Source organism: Artibeus jamaicensis, unplaced genomic scaffold, assembly GCF_021234435.1.
Source record: "Artibeus jamaicensis isolate MK-2021 breed Jamaican fruit bat unplaced genomic scaffold, CSHL_Jam_final contig_548, whole genome shotgun sequence".
NCBI classification, from domain to species: domain Eukaryota; kingdom Metazoa; phylum Chordata; class Mammalia; order Chiroptera; family Phyllostomidae; genus Artibeus; species Artibeus jamaicensis.
Window position 1 is genome coordinate 17,944,275 of NW_026521883.1, and position 19,151 is coordinate 17,963,425.

The 19,151-nt window shown below is 37.0% G+C and overlaps 1 protein-coding gene across 2 annotated transcripts in view; it reads right to left on the minus strand.

Moving 5' to 3' along the window:
* UNC13C (unc-13 homolog C) overlaps positions 1 to 17,781 on the minus strand; it is a 491,690-nt gene extending 473,909 nt beyond the window's left edge. The window contains exon 1 of one of the 2 annotated variants that reach the window (XM_053670097.1): positions 14,805 to 17,781. In XM_053670097.1, the coding sequence (XP_053526072.1) occupies positions 14,805 to 17,778 (2,974 nt within the window). In that variant the 5' untranslated portion in view covers positions 17,779 to 17,781. The remainder of the gene's footprint in view (positions 1 to 14,804) is intronic. The other variant, XM_053670096.1, reaches the window with a different exon arrangement.
* Between the last annotated feature and the right edge of the window lie 1,370 nt (positions 17,782 to 19,151).

The following is a 19,151-nucleotide window of genomic DNA, read 5'->3' on the forward strand; positions in this document are numbered from 1 at the left end:
GAGAAGTTCATTCAGGGACAAAAGCTCACTGAATGAAGTGGCAAAAGAAATCACTGGCACTATTTAAATCTTTCTTCTTCTCTTTTCCCCTTCTTCTTTCTTCTTCTTCTTTCTGTCTCTGTTCCCCTCCCTCTTTCTCTCATTCTTTTTATCCCCTCCACCAAATCCCGCAGTGGAATTGAACTAATTCAATGACTGTATAATGAATGAGACTTCACTATATATAATAGGGTTTTACTAGAGAGTTCATTTTCCTAGCCTACAAAAATGAACAGTAAAAGGACATATAGGTTGTATGTACTCAAGAAGGTCAGTAGGAGAACATACATTAAGTTGTATAAAACAAAAAATGATCCAGGCATATAATGTCTGTTTCAGCTTCTTTTATCTGCAAAACAAGGAGACTGGATTGGGTGTTCATCAACCCAGCTGGTCTTCAGAAACTTAGGGAATCCTATTGACAATTCATATTCCAGATCCTTCTATGGGTCCATTAAATTAGATCCTCAGGAGTGAGATCCCAGAACCTCTGTATATAAAACTTGCCCAGGTGATGTTGGCATGCATCCAGGCTTGGCAATAACTCTACTCTGTGAGCTGCAAGATCAATTCCAGCTCCAAAATTCCAGAACAATAAGATATATCATATTTTGCCATGTACAATGGATACCTACATTTTGACCCAAACTTTCAGGAAAAAATGTCTCTAATTTTAATTTTTTTATTCAATGTTTTATTTATTTATATTTAAAAACAAAACCAATGATCAAATTCCAGGGTGTTTTTTTGCATACGAATATCGCCATTGCTTTCTAGAGTTACGCTTTTAATGCACAAGCATAAATAATAGAGTTAAAAACATTTACATATAGAATCAGTATTACCCATATATAATAAGTACCCTTATTTTTCCCTAAAAAATGTGAGCAAAAAGAGATGCTTATTATACACAGCAAAATATGGTAATTAGAAAGATGATCTAAAGAATCATTTTCCATGTCACTCAACAGAGAAAATCGGCATTAAAATATCACTGAAGTAACACTGCTTCTCTAACTAACCTCATTAAAAATGTTTTAACAGTTACTTCTTTTTTGTTTTTGCATTTTCATTCTAATATTGGTAAATAGACGTTCATTGAATATTATGCATCTGTAAATTAGCTGATGAGCTCTGAGGCAGTCTTATTATTAATTGCATCTATGCCATGATTAAAGAAGAGGTATTTTTTCAGCAGCGTCTTTTTATCACAACGCAGCATGTATTTTTCACCTGACTATGTGAAGAGGGACAGTTTCTAGTAAGTTTTTCAGCACAATTACTGTGTGATCTTGGACCAAGTATTTAACCTCCAGGCCCTCACTTCCCTTAACAGAACTGGCCTAAATAATTTAGAAAGGTCCTTTTAGCTTAAAAAACCATGAGTCTAAGAAATGCCACATTAAATCTACGTTTTCCGCTCTTGCACTTTAAAAAAGTGAGTCTGGTTTTTCAAAACATCTCTTGTGCAAAAGGGAGCATGACAAATACGTCTCCAGTAGTGATTTGCACTTCAAACCTGAGGCATCATTCCCCAGTGGAATAGGGAAGCCCAAGAGGGTGGGCAGAGATTCTCTGAAGCATCAGCCTCTAGGCTTGTCCAAATATCCCTGATATTTATTGTCTTTTAATCAAAGGAGCGTTTTCTTATCAATCTGATTTTATTTACTTTGACATGGAAATGACTTCTTCCCCACAAACTGCTTTCCTTCCTGAATCACTTACATGCACATGAACAATGCCAGAGAAATCAAACCCACCGAAAGAATCAAATTACAGTCATAAATGAATACTTGTAACTTAATACTACTCAGCACAAAGCAATTGTCCAGCCCTGAGCTGTAAATTAGATATATTTCCTCCTTCCATAATGTTCCTTGGTCTTTAAGACATTTAGAGTCTTTTCCAAAAGAAAAGATAAGCTTTCTAATTAATGTTCCATTAAATGTTTAAGTTGTGGGCAGAACAGTAAGTCAGCTAATCATAAGACAATAAGGATTGGGCAACCATAAAATAATAATTCAGTGTTGTAACAAACAAAATTCATGACAAAGTTCATTAGTGGTATGCAGAAATTGGTTTTGCTTAATAATTCATTTTAATAATAATGAGACTGTGTTAACATACTAGATCATGTACTTGACTATGATCATGGTTAATTTTATGCAGCTAGATCAAAGGTTTACTGTATATGATCCTATTTCTATAGTGTCTATAGGAGGAATCAGTGAAATCCACTTGCCCAGTGACCTATCCTGTTAGGTCAGTATGCATGTGTTCACATTCATGCAGCAAACACATGCACCATGCTCCTTCCCAAACATTTAGACATAAATAATTCTCTGGTTCTTTCCATCTGTCTCTATCAGTCCTTCCAACTCCACCTCAGAATGTAGACACTCCAAAATGTTCAAAAATAATTTTATTTGAACCTAGCCTTATGTAGGCTCGCTTGCTAAAATGGTGTGATTGTCAGGATATCTGGGCAAGTTTTGCTATCCAAAAACTATACCCCACCTTCTTGCCAATGCCTAATATGCCTTTATCAGCAGGAAAACCTGGCATTGTCTAATGTAAGAGAAAAAGCATAAAAATGCAAACATCCCCAGGAGATGAAACTTATTAACTGAGAATCAATTACAATACATATCAAAGTCATTCTACAAAGCAATGTCAGAAAGGGCAGGGAGGGGTGAAGCCAAGAACAGGTGGCTACAGGGCATTTAATCAGAAGACACAGCACTGCTAGTCAGGGGAGCTGGGGCGGGGGTGAGCTGGGGGAGTAAGGAGGGAATGGTGGAACCTCCAATTACTTTTACATAAGTTTGCCTCTGTGCTTTTCAACATATACAGAACTGTTTTTGCTCACTTACTACTGTCATTAACAATAATTTCTAACCAATCCGCCTCTCCATCTGAGATCATTTCTAAGGCCTCTTAAACCTAGACATTCTGATGGCAAATAGTTAGACCTTTTTCACTAGTACTTTCATATTGGTCCACAATAGGTTGTACAGTAACTAAGAACAGGGGCAGGTATTTCAACTCTGGTTCTGATTAAGGTGAGTCAGGTAGGTGAGTGAGGTTCAGCTTCATGGGCTCTGGCTCTGTTATTTCATCTGGAAAATAACTACTAATAATCATGACCTCAGGTCTAATTTGGAGCTCTCCCCAAAGTAGAGCCTAGACAAGGACATGAGGGCAAACAGCTTTTGGGGAAAGGTGGTCCCCAGAAGCAAGAATGAGGAGCAGGAAGAATAAGGCAGAGGAGAAAAAGCCAACTGAGAGGCTCATTGAGGAGGCTGCTGCTGTAGACAACAGGGACATTTACTCAGCTGGGACCTCCAGGATGGGGATGCAGTGCATTGATCTAATACCTGCGGAATGAATGCCCCTGGCTGAGGGTTGCTGAGGGGAATCCCTAAACATGAGGGGGGCTAAGAGGTAGAAATCTGAAAGAATGAAGTTGGGCAATTGGGGTGGGAGGCTGTCAGTGCAAGAGGAGGCTGAGCTCCCACGCTGTGGTCAGAAAAAGGCTCAGAGAATAACTCAGAGTTCGAGAGACATGTGCTGCACCTCCTGACGCTGTGTGGAGACTTAAGTTGAAAAAATGCATGCAAAATACTGCACCTCTTGAGGTTGTATGTGGTTTGTGTTGAATAAATGTTAGTTATTATTTTTAATGTTATGCTCCATTTTATCTTTTAAGCTTATTGGTAATAATAATTATAGCTATGAATTAAATGATAATTACTAATTAAATAGTAATTCTTGCTAGTCATCTAGTTATGTTATCTTTTCTGTGTCTTCTGTTTATAACTGTGATGTCCTTTACAGAACTAGTAAGTTTAGGTAAGTGCTAGTAAATAGTTTTAAATGAACAATCAAATAATAATATTGGATTATAAGCCACAGTGCCTTGTACAATGCTTGGCTCAGAAATAATTCTGAATTGAACCACACTGTTACCCTATCAATGAAATAATTCATATCTTACATCTTCTGTTTTATCCCTTTCCATGGCCCTAATCTTGAGCCCATCACACTTCTAGGAATCAATAAATGTTGGTGGGCTAACTTGGGTCTTTATGTTGAAACTGCCCCAAGGCAAAGCAGTTAACAAGCCAGGGAGCTCAGGCAGTTGCAGGTTTTTGTGTTTCATGGAAGCATCAATAACTGTAGCTATTAATACTGTGTGGAGCAGTTTGTGCCAAGCTGCCTGTGCCCAAAGTCTTTCAAGGATTCAAACCACAAAAATAATCACATAATTGTTCACTTCCCAAAATGCATTCTAGATGGTTATTTTAGTTAAGTTAAGCAAGGTAATTGTAGCATTTGCCTTCTGGCTCATATTTTTCAGAAATAGTTTAAGATCAAAGGGAGAAGTTTGTATGCTTTTTAGGTAGGTTGGCTTCCTACATACTGGTTTGGCTGAAAGGCTATTTTTGTTTTTATTTTATCATCTAGAGATACTATTGTTATTTTCATTTTGTTGGTGATGACACTGAGCCACAGAGAAATTAAACAAGATGCTTAAGATCTTATTAATTGTAGGTTAACTCCAGAGCCCATACTCTTAACCACTATGTTCAGCTGCCTCGTTACTGGTCACTGGTGGGCACCAGGAGAGATGCCCATGGTACAGGACACAGACCTGGGTACTGACTACCAGGAGCTTACAGCCTAGAGAGGAAGGCTGCCAGCAAACAGGCATTTTCAACATAAGACTCTGCTTGTGTGGACCTTAACTGAAAAGTACTATAAAGAGATGCTTTTAAAACAGTTTTGCAAATTTGTTGAATCACTGGATACAGAGAAATGACAGATTGGGGAAAGGGCAGTGAGGGAGCAAGGCAAAGAGACAGGAAGACTAGTTGGGAAGTTCTAGCAATAGTCCAAGCAAGAAACAGTGGTTACTAAAACCATAGTACAGACAATGGAGAGTAAGAGAATTTGCTGTATTTGAGATATAATTAGGAAATGAATTGTCAGGTCTTGTTAAATGACTGATACAAATTCAAAGTCCTGGGCAGAAGATTCCAGTGAGCCAAGTCTACATCATGTGCTCAAGCCATGGCTACCAGGGATGAGGGCAAGAAACCGCCAGCTCCCTCTGGCTTTGCAGCAGGACTCAGGGCACTACATCCCTCCCAGGGCTCATGCCCATAGGACCACCAGTAAAAAAGGAATTCAGATGCTGGGCAACAAAGAAAAAAAGGCAAATTTCTACTACAGTGTGACCAGGAAGGAGTCAAGAAGAATGACTCTCTGACCTGAGCAAATATGTGGATGGTGTGCCACCTATGGAGATAGGAAATCAAGGAGAAGAAGCAGGACTAGGAAGCAGAGGAAGAACAGAGGTCAATGTTAGACACGATGAGTTGGAGACCTGAGGGATACCCTACTTGATTCATGTCCTCCAGTTCCATGTGACAATCTCTTTCAATGGCTTCCCATGGTTCCCAGGAGGGGAAAAATACCTCCAAGTGATCCACACGGCCCAGACAAATCTGGCCTCTGAATATTGCACAAGATTTGTCTCACACCTTTCTGTCTTGCTTAATGTACTCCAGCTACACCAGGCTTTAAGTTTCTCAAATATATCATGTCACTTTTCTGCCTTAAGACCCTGGTCCATGCCATTTCCTTTGCTTAAAATGAACCTTTTCCTTTCTCTCTGCTTAATTCAATATATTCATTTTTCAGATCTCAGGTCAAATGCCATTCATGTCCTCAGGGAAGTTGTCTCTAACCTTCAGACCATAATATGCTTTCTTTTCTTTTGTTTTTTTATTGAATTTATTGGGGTGATACTGGTTAACAAAATTATACAGGTTTCAGACACAATTCCATAACATACTATAATATACTTTCTTAACACTTTGTATTTACTTCTACAACAGTTATGAAAGTTCAAAATTATATTTGTGTAATTATTATTTTTAAATTCATATCAACCACTTAACAAAGACAATAAGGAAATAAGATTTATCACTATAATATGCCAGATGCCCAGCCAGGTAATTAAAAGTTTACTGAAGAATGGATGAACTGGTGAGTGAAATAATGACTGAAAGAATAAATGTACATAACAGACTAACTTTGAGGAAGTCAGAGTTAGCCCAAAGACACTGATTTGAGAGAATTAGTACAAAGATGGTAACTCAAGCCAATCAAGCAAATTAAATTAATTCAGAAACAGTGAAATGAAAAGAGGGCTCAGGATCTATTAAGTATGAAGCTTTTCTTAATATGATCCATGAACCATCCTGTATTGGAATCAACCAGAGATTGGATTGTGGAATTCATATTTTTTACAAGTACTCCCCAGTGACTATTATACATTCTAAAATCTGAGAACCACTAACTTTAGAAATCAGCAGAGATATACTATTGACACTGCCCCAGAAGTTTGTATTACACGGCACTTGTTTGAACATCCAGGAGAAAGAAGCATAAATGTGAGCGAGTAGCTAAGACACTGATGCACAAAGACTACCATGGTAGGATTTAGAAGTCCTTGGGCTGATACCTGGTTCCATCACTCGCTAGTTTTACAACCTCCATAACTACTAATATTTTTAAGAAACAGATTTAAGGAGGTTGGCAATAGTCTAGCTTATTGATGTTTAATGATAATTAAGCATATGTAAAAGTTAACTTTTAAAAATATTAAAATTGCTTTATGTGTTTAAAAAATGCAAGGGGAGATGTGGATCAACATGGGAATTTCCTATTGGCTTCCCTCATGCAGTAAAATACCACTCCATTAATCATTAAGTTAATTCACATTTTCTGTGCAAGTGAATGTCCATGAGATTGTGTATATCTTTAACTGTAATCACTGAAAAACAGAAATAGAAAAGTAAAACCAAGAGCTTTGCATAAGACATCACAGTATTAGAAAAGGCATTAAGAAAAGGAGAAGCTTAACCTACATCTCTGGGAAGTAAGATCATCTTTAATCTGTCATTTCATGATTTCTTTTTATCTCAAGTTACACAGCAATGATACTTGGAAAATCATGTTGCCTGTAAAACTATCATGCAAAATGAGAGAATGGTCTGTTAGCTTGAGTGCTGGTTTATAATTTTGGAGAATAGCTTGTAATTGTAGCTCTGCCGACAAATTGGTGCTGTCAGGTAAACATGTTGCCAGCTCAGGTCTCCATTCTATAGGTTGAATATCAATATTTAATTTCTGAAATCTTAAACTAGGCTACAGTGAGTAAGCACATAGAATCTGGGAATAAAAAGCCTAATTCTAAATCCTGGTTCTGCCCCTTCCTGCCATTTTTTTGTCTCCTATAGGTAAGTTACAGTGTCTCTGTTTCTCATCTAGATAATGGAGATAAAAATATGGTTAAAATTGTTACATGAGAATTATATAACTCACAGTTGTAAAATATTTAAAATAGTTTCTGGCACAGAGCAAAGGACTCCATAAATGTTGCCAATTAATCAGCTACCTACCTTACAGGGTTCTGAAGAAAAACTAAGTATATGTGTGTGTCAATGTTACATTAAAATGCTCACACAAACTTCAAATTTTATCATTCAAAATGAGGACTATCCTTTTTAAAGAAGTAATCATGATGGAATTGGGGAAGAAGTGAAGAATGAGTTGAAGGCAGTGATGATAGCTGAAGGGTGTAGGGAGAGATGCACTTATTCAAAGAAAGTGGCATTGCTCAAAGTATCTCTGGGAGCCTTTAGGATTGCCTACAGTCACACCGAAGCTGTTTGAATCTGCTGAATGTTAGTCATTTTTATTCTCTGAGGGTTTCTTTTATTTTTAGAAGTAGCTGAGAGCCAGAATGAACCAAGTTTGATGAATGAGGTAGTTGACAAGATTCCATAACATACTTTCCTTAAAAAAGAAGAGGTGGAGGAGGAGGAGAAAAAAGTATACCATAGGTTAAAATAAGCCATGGGGAAGAAGTCCATTAAGGCATTTATTCCTTTGTGGTATTTGTTAGCTATGGAAACAGTCTAAGCCAACAAGTCTCAACTGGTGTGTTGCAAGAATTTTTAAAACATGCAATACCTAACTATTGGTCAGGGGCACTGACCTCTTTTCTTTTAGATTGTTGAATTAAAAGATGACAACAGTTAACAATAGCTATTCAGAGTGAATGAATAAAAATTATACCTATCTTTTTTCAGATCAGCAAAAAATATACTTTTGGGGGATGTCACAGAATTGTAATAATTGGTTTATATGTGCCATAAGATGAAAAAGGTTGAAAATCTTGGACCTAAGCTAAAACCATTAGCATGGGGAACAGTTCTATTTATGGTCAGGTTATCCCAACAAACTGGGACTCAACATCAAGCCATTATGCCTGCATATCGGGCTCAGTCCTTGGATGCCAGTGGAACAATCAGACTTTTGTACCTGTCCTAGAGACTCATTCCTGACTTTGAACTCCAGTTCAAGTAACTAGGTCGGTCACTCTCTTAATGACATGTCTAGTACTTCAATCCCTTGGGGATTTGCATTTTTCCTAACAATTCTCATTCTTGGATGTTTAGATCCTTCCCTAGTCCCTAGCCAGGAACTATGGCCCTATCAGCAAAAATCCTTCCTGGAAGAAATGTCCCTCTCACCTGTAGTCTGAGGTGTACTCTCAAGTATAGGCCAAACTATTATCACTTACTTTGTGTTAAAAGAGATCCATACTTTTACAGCTGCTGACACAAAATTGGCTGACTTTGAAAGCACAATTTACTCCTGTGCTTAAATGCATGAGCCATGCCCTCTCATGGCAAACCTTGGCTACCCTTCATTGGAATGTCACGGAGACAGCATCAGACTCTGGATTGTGTCAGATGTATATCAGATTCCACCAACACCCCTGTGTCTCTGAGTTTCATTTGTGAAGTGGAGCTAATACTACCTTCTTCCCAAAATTATAGTAAGCTTTAAATATGTACTTAAATTTTCTAGACCTAAATCTGATAGGAAAGCTTTAAATATGTGTTGATTTCTCTCCCTTACTTCTAGTTGTGTTTCACACTAGAGTGTACCTTAAGATCTTTGGCTTTACTTGGAAATAATCTCCTATACCAACCACCATTACTTATCTCCCCTCTCAAATTATTTATAAGCACACATGTGCTTTGAGTCTTGGTCCTTTACCCTAGAAGAATTATGCCCATGGGCCTTTTGGGCTTTATGCCTAGCCAAAAGTAGAGATGCCAGCTATTTCTGCTGCCTCTAAGGGCCCTCAGCTACTTCAGCCCTCACAGGTCCCCTCAATAGATCATCACCTCTTTTAAAAATATATATATAAATATAAAATATCAAGACTATTTCACAGGCAATTCTAGAGTATATAGAAACAAACAAGACTGAGTCAAGAGTTTATGGCTGTGTGCTGCATTTAAATAGAACATTTTACAAATGGGTTGCCTTCTACTATTACTAGTAGTGCTCTACTTGTTTTGAAGAAACATAATAAATAATAATAATAATAATAATAATAATAATAATAAACCTCAAACTTCCAACAACAAATAAAATTTGGAATATGGGAGATGATGAGGGTTTATTAATGGGCAAAATAATGCACTGAATGGTTCGTAGGGCAGAATCTCCACGAACTTTTGAAATAGGTGATTCCTAAAATTTCCAAATTACACACACCTTTTAGGGAAGAAGGTACAGACCCCATCACTCCTAACCTAGGCCCTTTGCAGGTGAGACCCAGATACACTCTAAAGTTTGAGAATAACTTCTTGATAGGTTTGGGCCACCAAGGTCTAAGAAGTTCATATATTTATTCTTCTTAAACATTAAGCCTGGAATTTAAGTAACTTCAACTAGGTTCTTAAAGATGTGTAGGTTGGATCATCATAGGAAGAATAGCTGGCCTTCTCAAAGATGTGATCCAAAGCAAGGAGGGGAAGTCATGTTTTCACTGCCAATTATGTTTTATTTATTGTATTATAATTTATAATAAAAATATCATTTTAATTGAAAGAAATAAAACTAAAGTTTATTTGAATTCTAAATGTACTCTGCCTTATATGGAGCTAGGTAGTCCAGCAACTTTATAGAGGATACAAGCATTTGTTTATCTATTCAACAACTATTTAGCAAAGACTTACTCCATAACAGGTACTAGGGCAGGCTCTGGCATTATAATAGCAACAAAATGAAAAATTTACTTATTGACTTAGCAATCTAGCCTAGTGGCAGAGATCCACAATAATCAAATAATCATATACTTAAATGTAAATTTACAGCCATGAAAGGTGCTGTGAACAAAAAGTACTTGGAATTGACCTAGAATTCATGATTCTAACTTTCCTAAACTGGATTAAATACACTGACCCAGTAATTCTACATCTAGGAATTTATCTTACATACATGCTATCTCATTTTATCAAAGTTAGATGATGGGGTTGCATTGTCTGTGAGTGTGCAAGAAATGTAACTGTTCAACAATAGGGGACGAGCCAAAAAATTATGCAATAACTATATAGTAGAAAATTTGCATCATTAAAATATAGTAGATAATAAAATTAGACATTTTAACTATAATTACATGAAAAAAACCCATATTGCAAAACAACATGAATATATAACAGGTTAATACTTCTTAGATGTTAAGAGGGAAAAAAAGGAATAGGTATGTATTTATGCATACAGAGTTTGGAACAAATTATCTGTCTCTGAAGAATAAAAAGAGCTGTCTCTTTTACTTTTCACTTTGGAATTTTTAACATTTTGTTTTATTATGTTTCTACTTACATATGTGTAGCAGTGGTGGCAGTTGTTTTATTTACAAAGGCACCTATATTTCATCAATAACATAAAATTTTGGATACATATCTCTGGACTCCATTATATGACAATTATAAAATCACATTGGTCAGTGATGGGGTCCTAATAAGTTGTAACTTTACACCACTGCTGTGGGAACAAAAATCACTATACTATCTCGAGTCCCTTAGATGATGTAGCAACCTCCCAGATTGGGAACCGCTAAATAAGTATCAACCTTAGGAAAAGCTTTTTACATTCAAATTCATATTCTTATTAGGAACCAAAATATTTCCACAAATTCTGTAACTATTCAGAAAACAAAATGTACACCATGGTAAAAAATACTACTAGTTATGCTAATTGCAGATGTCACAGTCTTTTTTGGAATCTACAGAAGCCTGGAAATGACATTTGAAGAGAAAACAAGGTTTTTGTTCTTCTGCTAGAAAAATTCACTTCAAATACATCATCCTTCAAGCAGCTAATTGTATAGTATTAATCAGGCTCTACAAGTCTTAATTTATAAGAAGAACAGAATTTGAAGTAGAAAAACTGAGAATTAACTACTTCATATCAAAATTCCTCAGTGCTTTTCATATTATTGGTAATTCATGAAAATCTTTTAGTTGGAATAAACCTCATGGTCAACGGCACCCTCCTCCACATTATGTTTCCCTACCTTAGAACATGAGTAAAACAACATCTGAAGTAGGTAAGCCTATGGCTGCTTGAAATAACCAAAATAGCCATCTGTTTAATTCTAGATCCACCCTTTACTAGCTGTATGACATTACATTAAGTTACATAAATTTTTGGCATCTCAGTTTACTTACCTATAAAATGAGATAATAAATGGAATCAAATTTATAGTGCTTTTGTAAGAAGTAAAGGAATAAAACAGATAAACTGTTTGGAGAATCCCTGATATATAGTAGTGATCAATACTATGACTTTATCTCTGATCTCAGTTCTGAACTCTCAAGATATAAAGTCAAAGTCTTAACAATTAAGGCCACAGTTTAGATTCATCTTTGACTTCAAAGCTTGGACTTTTTATCTAGTATCCTGCTTCCCTTGATTCAGACATTCATCCAACACATTATCTCTGTGCCATCTCTAGATGCAGCATCAGTCCAACTATGAGGCATATAAAAGGATGAAAAGTACAAGACCACTCTAGATTAGAGTTGAGTAGAGAAAAAAGAGATGTGCATAAATTCTCATTATATAAGATGGAAGACCATGCCATCAGAGGCAGGTATATGGGAATTCAGAAAAGACAATAGTTCATTTCAGTTGATAGGAGGTACAGGACTGGAGGTGGGGATCAAATAGTCACGACCATGGTGTGGGGTTCAGGTCAGCTATACAAAAGGTACCATTCATCAGGGTCCAGTAACAAGGGAGGGATATGACCTCATGGAGTTCCTGGCTACACACACTGTAAGTCTCTGACCCTACAGGCATGCTGTTCAAGGGGACAAATCTCTCTGTACATAAACATCCAGGTCTTTAAAATTCCTCTTTACCAAGTCCCTGAAGATAAAAGTTGAAATTTAAATCTCTGATCTTATAATTCCATAAGCTACGTCAGCACCCCATGCTGTTTACAGCAAGAGCTCTGTGGTCCAGTCTTGCCAGGTTAGGAATGGGGAAAGGACAGCACTGCTCCCAAATGGTGACTGGAGAGTCATGGAGAGAAAACTATGCTGGCACATACCCAAATTCCAGTAAGCAGATGGCCATGAGCACAAAATCTATCATGACAATTGGCACCTCATTGGGATGCAATGAGCAAAGAAGGGGACTGAAAATGCCCTTTCTTGGCTGCCCTTCCTCTTGAGGCATATTGGTGGCACAGGAGGGGGACAACTGCCTCACTGCTGCCAAGGGGAGAAGAGATGGCCTTTAAAATCTAGGCTACTGCAGCCTCCTGGGTAGTCAATCTGGTGCCTTTCAAGCAACCATAGAGCCTCTTAAAGATGTGTGTCTGATTTTCTCTAGGATAGATGATATCCAACAGATTCTATTCAAAACTGGTTCACAGGATAACAAGCCAAGTTCCAAGACAGTGGACAAGTCTGAGTTTTCTGTGGCCAGGCCTAGTATGTCAAATAAATGGTACAAGATTGTTTTACCAGTTTTAGAATTCTTGAGTTGCTGGTATATGGATAACCAGTGCATTCATGTTTTCTAAGGATAAGTGGCAGTGGATGACTAGGGCTGTTACCTGGTTTGAAGGGCCATTACCAGCAACACTCTACTTCCCAGAGTAATTTTAAGAAAATTAATTAATTTTGAAATTTTAAGAAAGTTAATGAAGATCCATTTTTTTCTGAACCATAGCCTTTTTGTGTTTATAATATTGGCTAACACTTCAGATATCTTAACCAATTGGCATTAAATCCTGAAAAGTTTACTTCACAACAGACAGACAAATTCACACACTGCTGAGTCTTCATATGTCGAGTAGACTTCTCTAAATCCACAGTAAATAGAATATAATGTTAAACTGCTGGCCTGTATGCCAAGAAACTATCAACTAAGTTTTAGTAATAGGATATCTAACTATTAAAAGTCACTCTAAAATAAAGTAAACATTCTTCCAATATGAACTTAACATAAAATTTTCACTACTTTTCATTTTGAAACAAGTTTTAAATATAGTTTGAACTCAGCCTTGAAAAAAATAAACACAGCCAACACACCCAGCATCCCCTTGACTTATATTGTTCTTTAAACAGATTACATAAAATGTACTGTTTTACATAGACAGATTTTTAGAGCAGAGAACCCTGACTGTTATTTCAATTCTCTTAGTGCCTACAACAGTTTAACAATAAAGATATCTGATTATTCTCCAAATCAACCAGAAAATGGCAGTTTTGAGTAGTATCTGATTACAACTTTGGTCAAGGCAAAGAAACCATAATCGGTTACTGGCTGAAGAAATTATTACATTATTTCATGATAGCAAGTAACACTTACATAAATATATACCTTTATGAAATATTATATAGGGTAAATACTTTAATTAAAGTTGAAAATGTCTTAATCAATGAAAAATAAACAATATATAATTCATTAAAATTGAGATTATATCAAGCTGTCTCAAAGATATAAGGTGTAAACATGCAAATAAAATAATTGGTAAAGGATTAAGGTAAATGCAGATGAATTTTGGTTAAGAAATGAAAAGTCAACATAGTTTGTAATTATATGCAGCTACATTTCAAAAGAATGTGATCAGAGATTGTTCCCCCAAGGCATCAAGTAAAATTTTAGGTAAGGTACTCCTTTCATTTTCATAATGGCAAGAGACATCTACGCTACTCTTTAGGAGGAAAGTTCTCAACTCTGCCATCTTACTAAGTAATAAAGTTAACTGTGGATCCTCAGTCATGGCCTAGAGTTTTGGGCTCTATTACACTCCCTCAGCTACATTAGTAGAAGGTAAGGGAGGCTGTGGTTCTCCATGGGACTGGTTAAGGTTGGCTGTGAAAACCCACAGCCATATTGGCATGTCCTAAAGTGTAAATTTGATGGGATAAGGAATGGTAAACTTGGGGGTCCATCTTTCCCAATTCTTAAAATTATCCATACCATTCTCCCTGATGCTGTAAACATAATAGCACTAAGGAAAGGACCTCAGGCTGTTCTTTGATTTCAATCATCCTTTCCTTGATAACTGATGCCACAAAGCTGTTAATATGAAATGGGGTTTATGTATAATCCTGGCAAAGAAATTTTGATCCAGAGAGTATACAGTTCGTTTCAGTATGATTTGTTTGAAAACACTTTGATTTTAAATCATCAATCCCAATTCATTAGGAGAGCTGTCTGAGTAAAATAATATCCTTCTCAATACAAACATGCATATTCCTTATCAATAAATTCTTTCTCCCACTTATAAACACAAACCATGCTCTAAAGAATCACTACCCAACATTAGAACACAATTAGCTCACAAAGTATCATTTAAACATGAGTACCTCCAGCCAGGATCTTCTCTTCCAATTCTGCCATTTGCTTCTTATAGGCTTTAAAAGCTGCTTCTTTGAAAGAGGGACGGATCCTCTTTGGCTTTGTGATTTCCACTGGCTGTTCAGGGATATTTTGGTTTTCATCCTCTTTTATTTCCATTTCATTTAAAGGTTCCAATCCTCCTTCACTAACCACATCATCTGCCTGCCCATCATAACCTTCATCTTGTGGGGTTTCATAGGGTGTTTCATAAGAAGGGTGATCGTATTCTTGCATTGGCTCATCTGTTTCAGTAATACTAGTCCTGTTTTCTAGCTTAGCGAGAACTTGTTCCATCACTTCAACATAATCTGTTTCATTATCTGCCACTGGTTCACTATAGTCCTCCTCATCTTCTGCTTTGTAGTAATAAGGCTCTGTGTAAACATCAGAGTCCAGGGTGGTACTTGATTCATTTGCAGTTGATTGGGATAATGTCCGAAATCTCCCCATTAAGGAAGAGCCACTGTCCTCATAGCCACTGAGACTCTGTGTGCTTTTGTTCCACACTACTTCTAAAGCTGATCTAGCCCTCTGTAGTGTAGATCCAAATTTGGGGAAGCTGAAAGCCTTATCAGAAAGGTCAATGCTTAATCGACTATGCCAAGATTTGGGTGGGGCATCCTCTGAATCATCACTTTGCAATTCACTTTGACTTCGATACATAATCGACAACTGGTTTTGATTTTGGTACAACTCATTAGAATTAGCTTCCTGATAAGAACCATACTGGCCAACCCATTGGCCTTGTGGTTCATTATCCAACCCAGGGCATGGAGATGAGTTGTCATCTTGGGTTAAATCACAGCTCTCAGAGTCATCCTGAAGGTCACTGTGGCACTTTCCCAACTCTTCTTGTTCTTTATTGTAAACATCTGGTTGTTGATCAGATAGACTGTTTGTGTCATAGTCAAAAGCTTCCTGAGTGGATGAATCCAAACCTAAATCAGCTCCTTGTTCTACTTGATTCCATTCCTTCCATGGAGAAAGATCCTCATGTAAAGAGAGCTGAGAATCACTGTAATGACTTTGGTCTCCAGATGCACATACCATGCCATTACTCATTCCACTATCCACAGTTTCTGTGTTCCCAATTTCACTCTGCCCTTGGACACCCTGAACAGCCCCATCCAAAAGTAAGTCCTGGGGACTGTCATATAAGGAAGGTATGCCCTCCTGTTTCCTCTGCCAAAGTTCCCGGTCTGAAGATGACAGGAGGGAGCTTCCATTAGTTCTAGTGAAAAACTGATTTTCTGAAAAATCCTCTGAGTAAGATTGACATAGTTTGGAAAAATCTGATTCAGAACGACTAAGTTTTGCAGTAAAAAAATCACTCTGTGAATGCCAGAGCGGTGTAGCATCTCCATAATGGGCTGTGGTTTGTTTATCCAAGGTATCTGATTCTGGCAATCGTGACGAAGTTTTATCATCATCTGATTTATTTGAAATCCGGCTGCTACTAGCAGTTTTATTTTTGGCTCTAGCATTGTGTGATTTTGACTTGGAAATACTTCCCTTTGTTGGAAACTCTGCCTTGGAAAGCACAGCGTAACTGTTTCGATTGAGGTCAGATTCCAGCTCTCCATCACTGTCATCCGGTAACTGCCAATTATTCTTCTTGATTTTGGGCTCTGGAGTAGACAGCTTTATATCCATGCTCTCATATGTCTGGGAGGATGGTATCCCTCTCTCTTTTCTTTCTCTGATGTCATGAGTGAGAATATCTGTTGATATTCCAATACCTGTTCCTTTGAGTTTATATGATTTTTTTAAGACAGAATCCCTTTGCTTAGGGGTTTCAAAGTACACCAGTATGGGTCGAGGCTTTGCATTTGGGCAGTCCCTTTGGTGTCCTATTCTCTGAGCAAATTCAATTTTAATAGCATTTGCTGCATCTGAAAAGCCCATTTTATCTATTAGAATTTGATACACCACAATTTCAACATATTCAAATCTTTCTTCAGGCACATTTAAAAATCTCAAGCTTGCCTTGCTACCCATATGACCTAAGTGTTTAATATAATCATGGATGTCTCTGGTTTCCCTCCGAGACTGGACAAAGCCTGTCCTTAGCTGTTCGATTTCACTTTGCACAACCTCCACACTGCTGGAGATCTCATCAATGGAATGCTTGAGAGCATTGACATGCCCTCGAAGCTCAGAAAGCTCTGTCTCAATCTGACTTATTCCCTGAAGTTCCTTAAAGATCATTTCCATGACATCATGTGTTTGGCTAATACAGCCAGAAGAACTAAATCCTGGATCCAGGGAATTTGTCTTTGGGTTTCGGGCAGTTCTGTCCAACGATTTGCTTCTTATTCCCCAGGTTTTCTTCATTGTGCTCAACTCTGAATCTGAGGAGACACAATCTTGACTCTTTTTCCATTTCCTCAGTTTACGTAAAGCTCCTAGTTTTAAGCTATGCAGAGTGCGTTCCCCATCAGAGCTGCCCTCGGAAGGAGCCAGGCTGCTTGAACTCTTTCGATTGCGTCTCACCGGCATTGTGTGTGTGGACTGAGCCTGGTTTTCTGCACTACTCCTTAGTTCACTGAGTGATTCTGAATAGGAACTCTCAATTGAAGATAATTCATGAACAAGACCTTCATTATCACTGTTGGTTACATTAATAGTTTTTTGTAAGCCATTGGCAATAGCTGCTCGGTAACTGAATGTTGGTGAGAGGGAAAACTCTTTGTTAGCTTCGTCTTCTTCAGTGGATAAGTTGCGAATGGATGAACACTTTGCGATCTTCCTTACAGTACTTTTCAAGGTATTAGAAAATTTGGGGGTTTTGGTCTGGTCCAGAGTAGTAAAGTCTTGATCCTTTTTCCGCTGAGGATTCTCTCTTTTTTTTGTTGTATTTCCCAATTTCTTTGTAAACATTCCTTTGCAAAGCTTATGTATGTACGGTAAAATCAGGCTCTTGAAAAGATTAGCCACCATGGAGGGCAATTAGTGCAAGCTTCTCTACTCCAAAAACATAAACCAGATATCAGGATGAAAACTGGTACATCCAAGACAAGCATCACTGTCCAGATGTTCTCTGAATAATTAAAAATAGCAGGAAGGGCAGCCGTGGTTCTGCCCCCGTGTCAATGTTTCGTGAAAACCAGAAGCAAAGCTCCATTTATGAAAGACATTCTCTCTTGCAGGAGTGATTTCCTGAATCTCTCTCATTTCCACATGATTTCATGTAGTGTCTACAAAAAAGCAATGTTAAAATGAACGATCAGAATTTATTTTAAACATCCTATTTCTAACATTTCTAAAACTATTCACAATAAACAATGTGTGAAAAATTGCAGAAGGGAAGGGAAATATATGAATTTCAATACACAGTTAGTTTGAAACAACTATAGAGTAAATCAGTACCAATAACTATGTTTAAATTATATATTTTTTCTAAATTACTTATGGATGGACACAATTGAAATGGTAATAAAAGGTAATAATGATTATTTAGAAAAGGTTGTATAAGATTACAAATTCTAAAAGCTAAACTAACTTCATGATGCTATCATTCTTCTATTATTTTATTTTCTCAATTGCATTTACTTAGAAACAAACACATAAGCACTTAAATTTAAATGTATTCCTCTAATCCCAGAGATCTAAAACTTATCAAATTAATATTATCCATGTATGTAAGACATTTTCTTATTCCAGTGATTTTTAACTTTTCTAGGTATTCAATGATTGGAAATTTCCTAAATAATGATTAAAGTAATCCAGGCAAGACATATTTCATATGATGAAGTAAATACCAAGAGAAAATACATCTTTTACAGCTGTCAAATTTGTCAATAGAATATAGCGGGTTGAAAATGAAGTTAATGGTTATATCAAATTAGGTATTGCAATAAGAATAAACCCAATAGGAACATATATTTGAGCAATGTTGAAGTTTTGAGAGGATGTGACTTGAGAGAGCAGAACCATCCTAATAAACGAATGCAGCTTTGTGGTAGATGGCAGGAAACTCACTCCCAGGGTTAGGGCTGTGAATAGACTTAGAGTATTAAATCATACACACACAAAATAGTGCCACACCCTGGCCACGAGCTTGGTTGGTTAGAGTATTGTTCCAATATTCCAAGGTCATGGGTTAAATACCTGGTCAGGGAATGTACAAGATTCAACCAATGAATGCATAAATAAGTGGAACAAAAATTGACGTTTTTCTCTTTCTAAAAAAAGAAAGGAGGAAAGAAAAAAAGAAGACAAAAGAAAATAAATGGTACCACAAATAAAATGCTTCTACAGAGAATCAAGAATTGGTTAGATATAATTTATCTCATGATGGAAAGAGAAGTAGA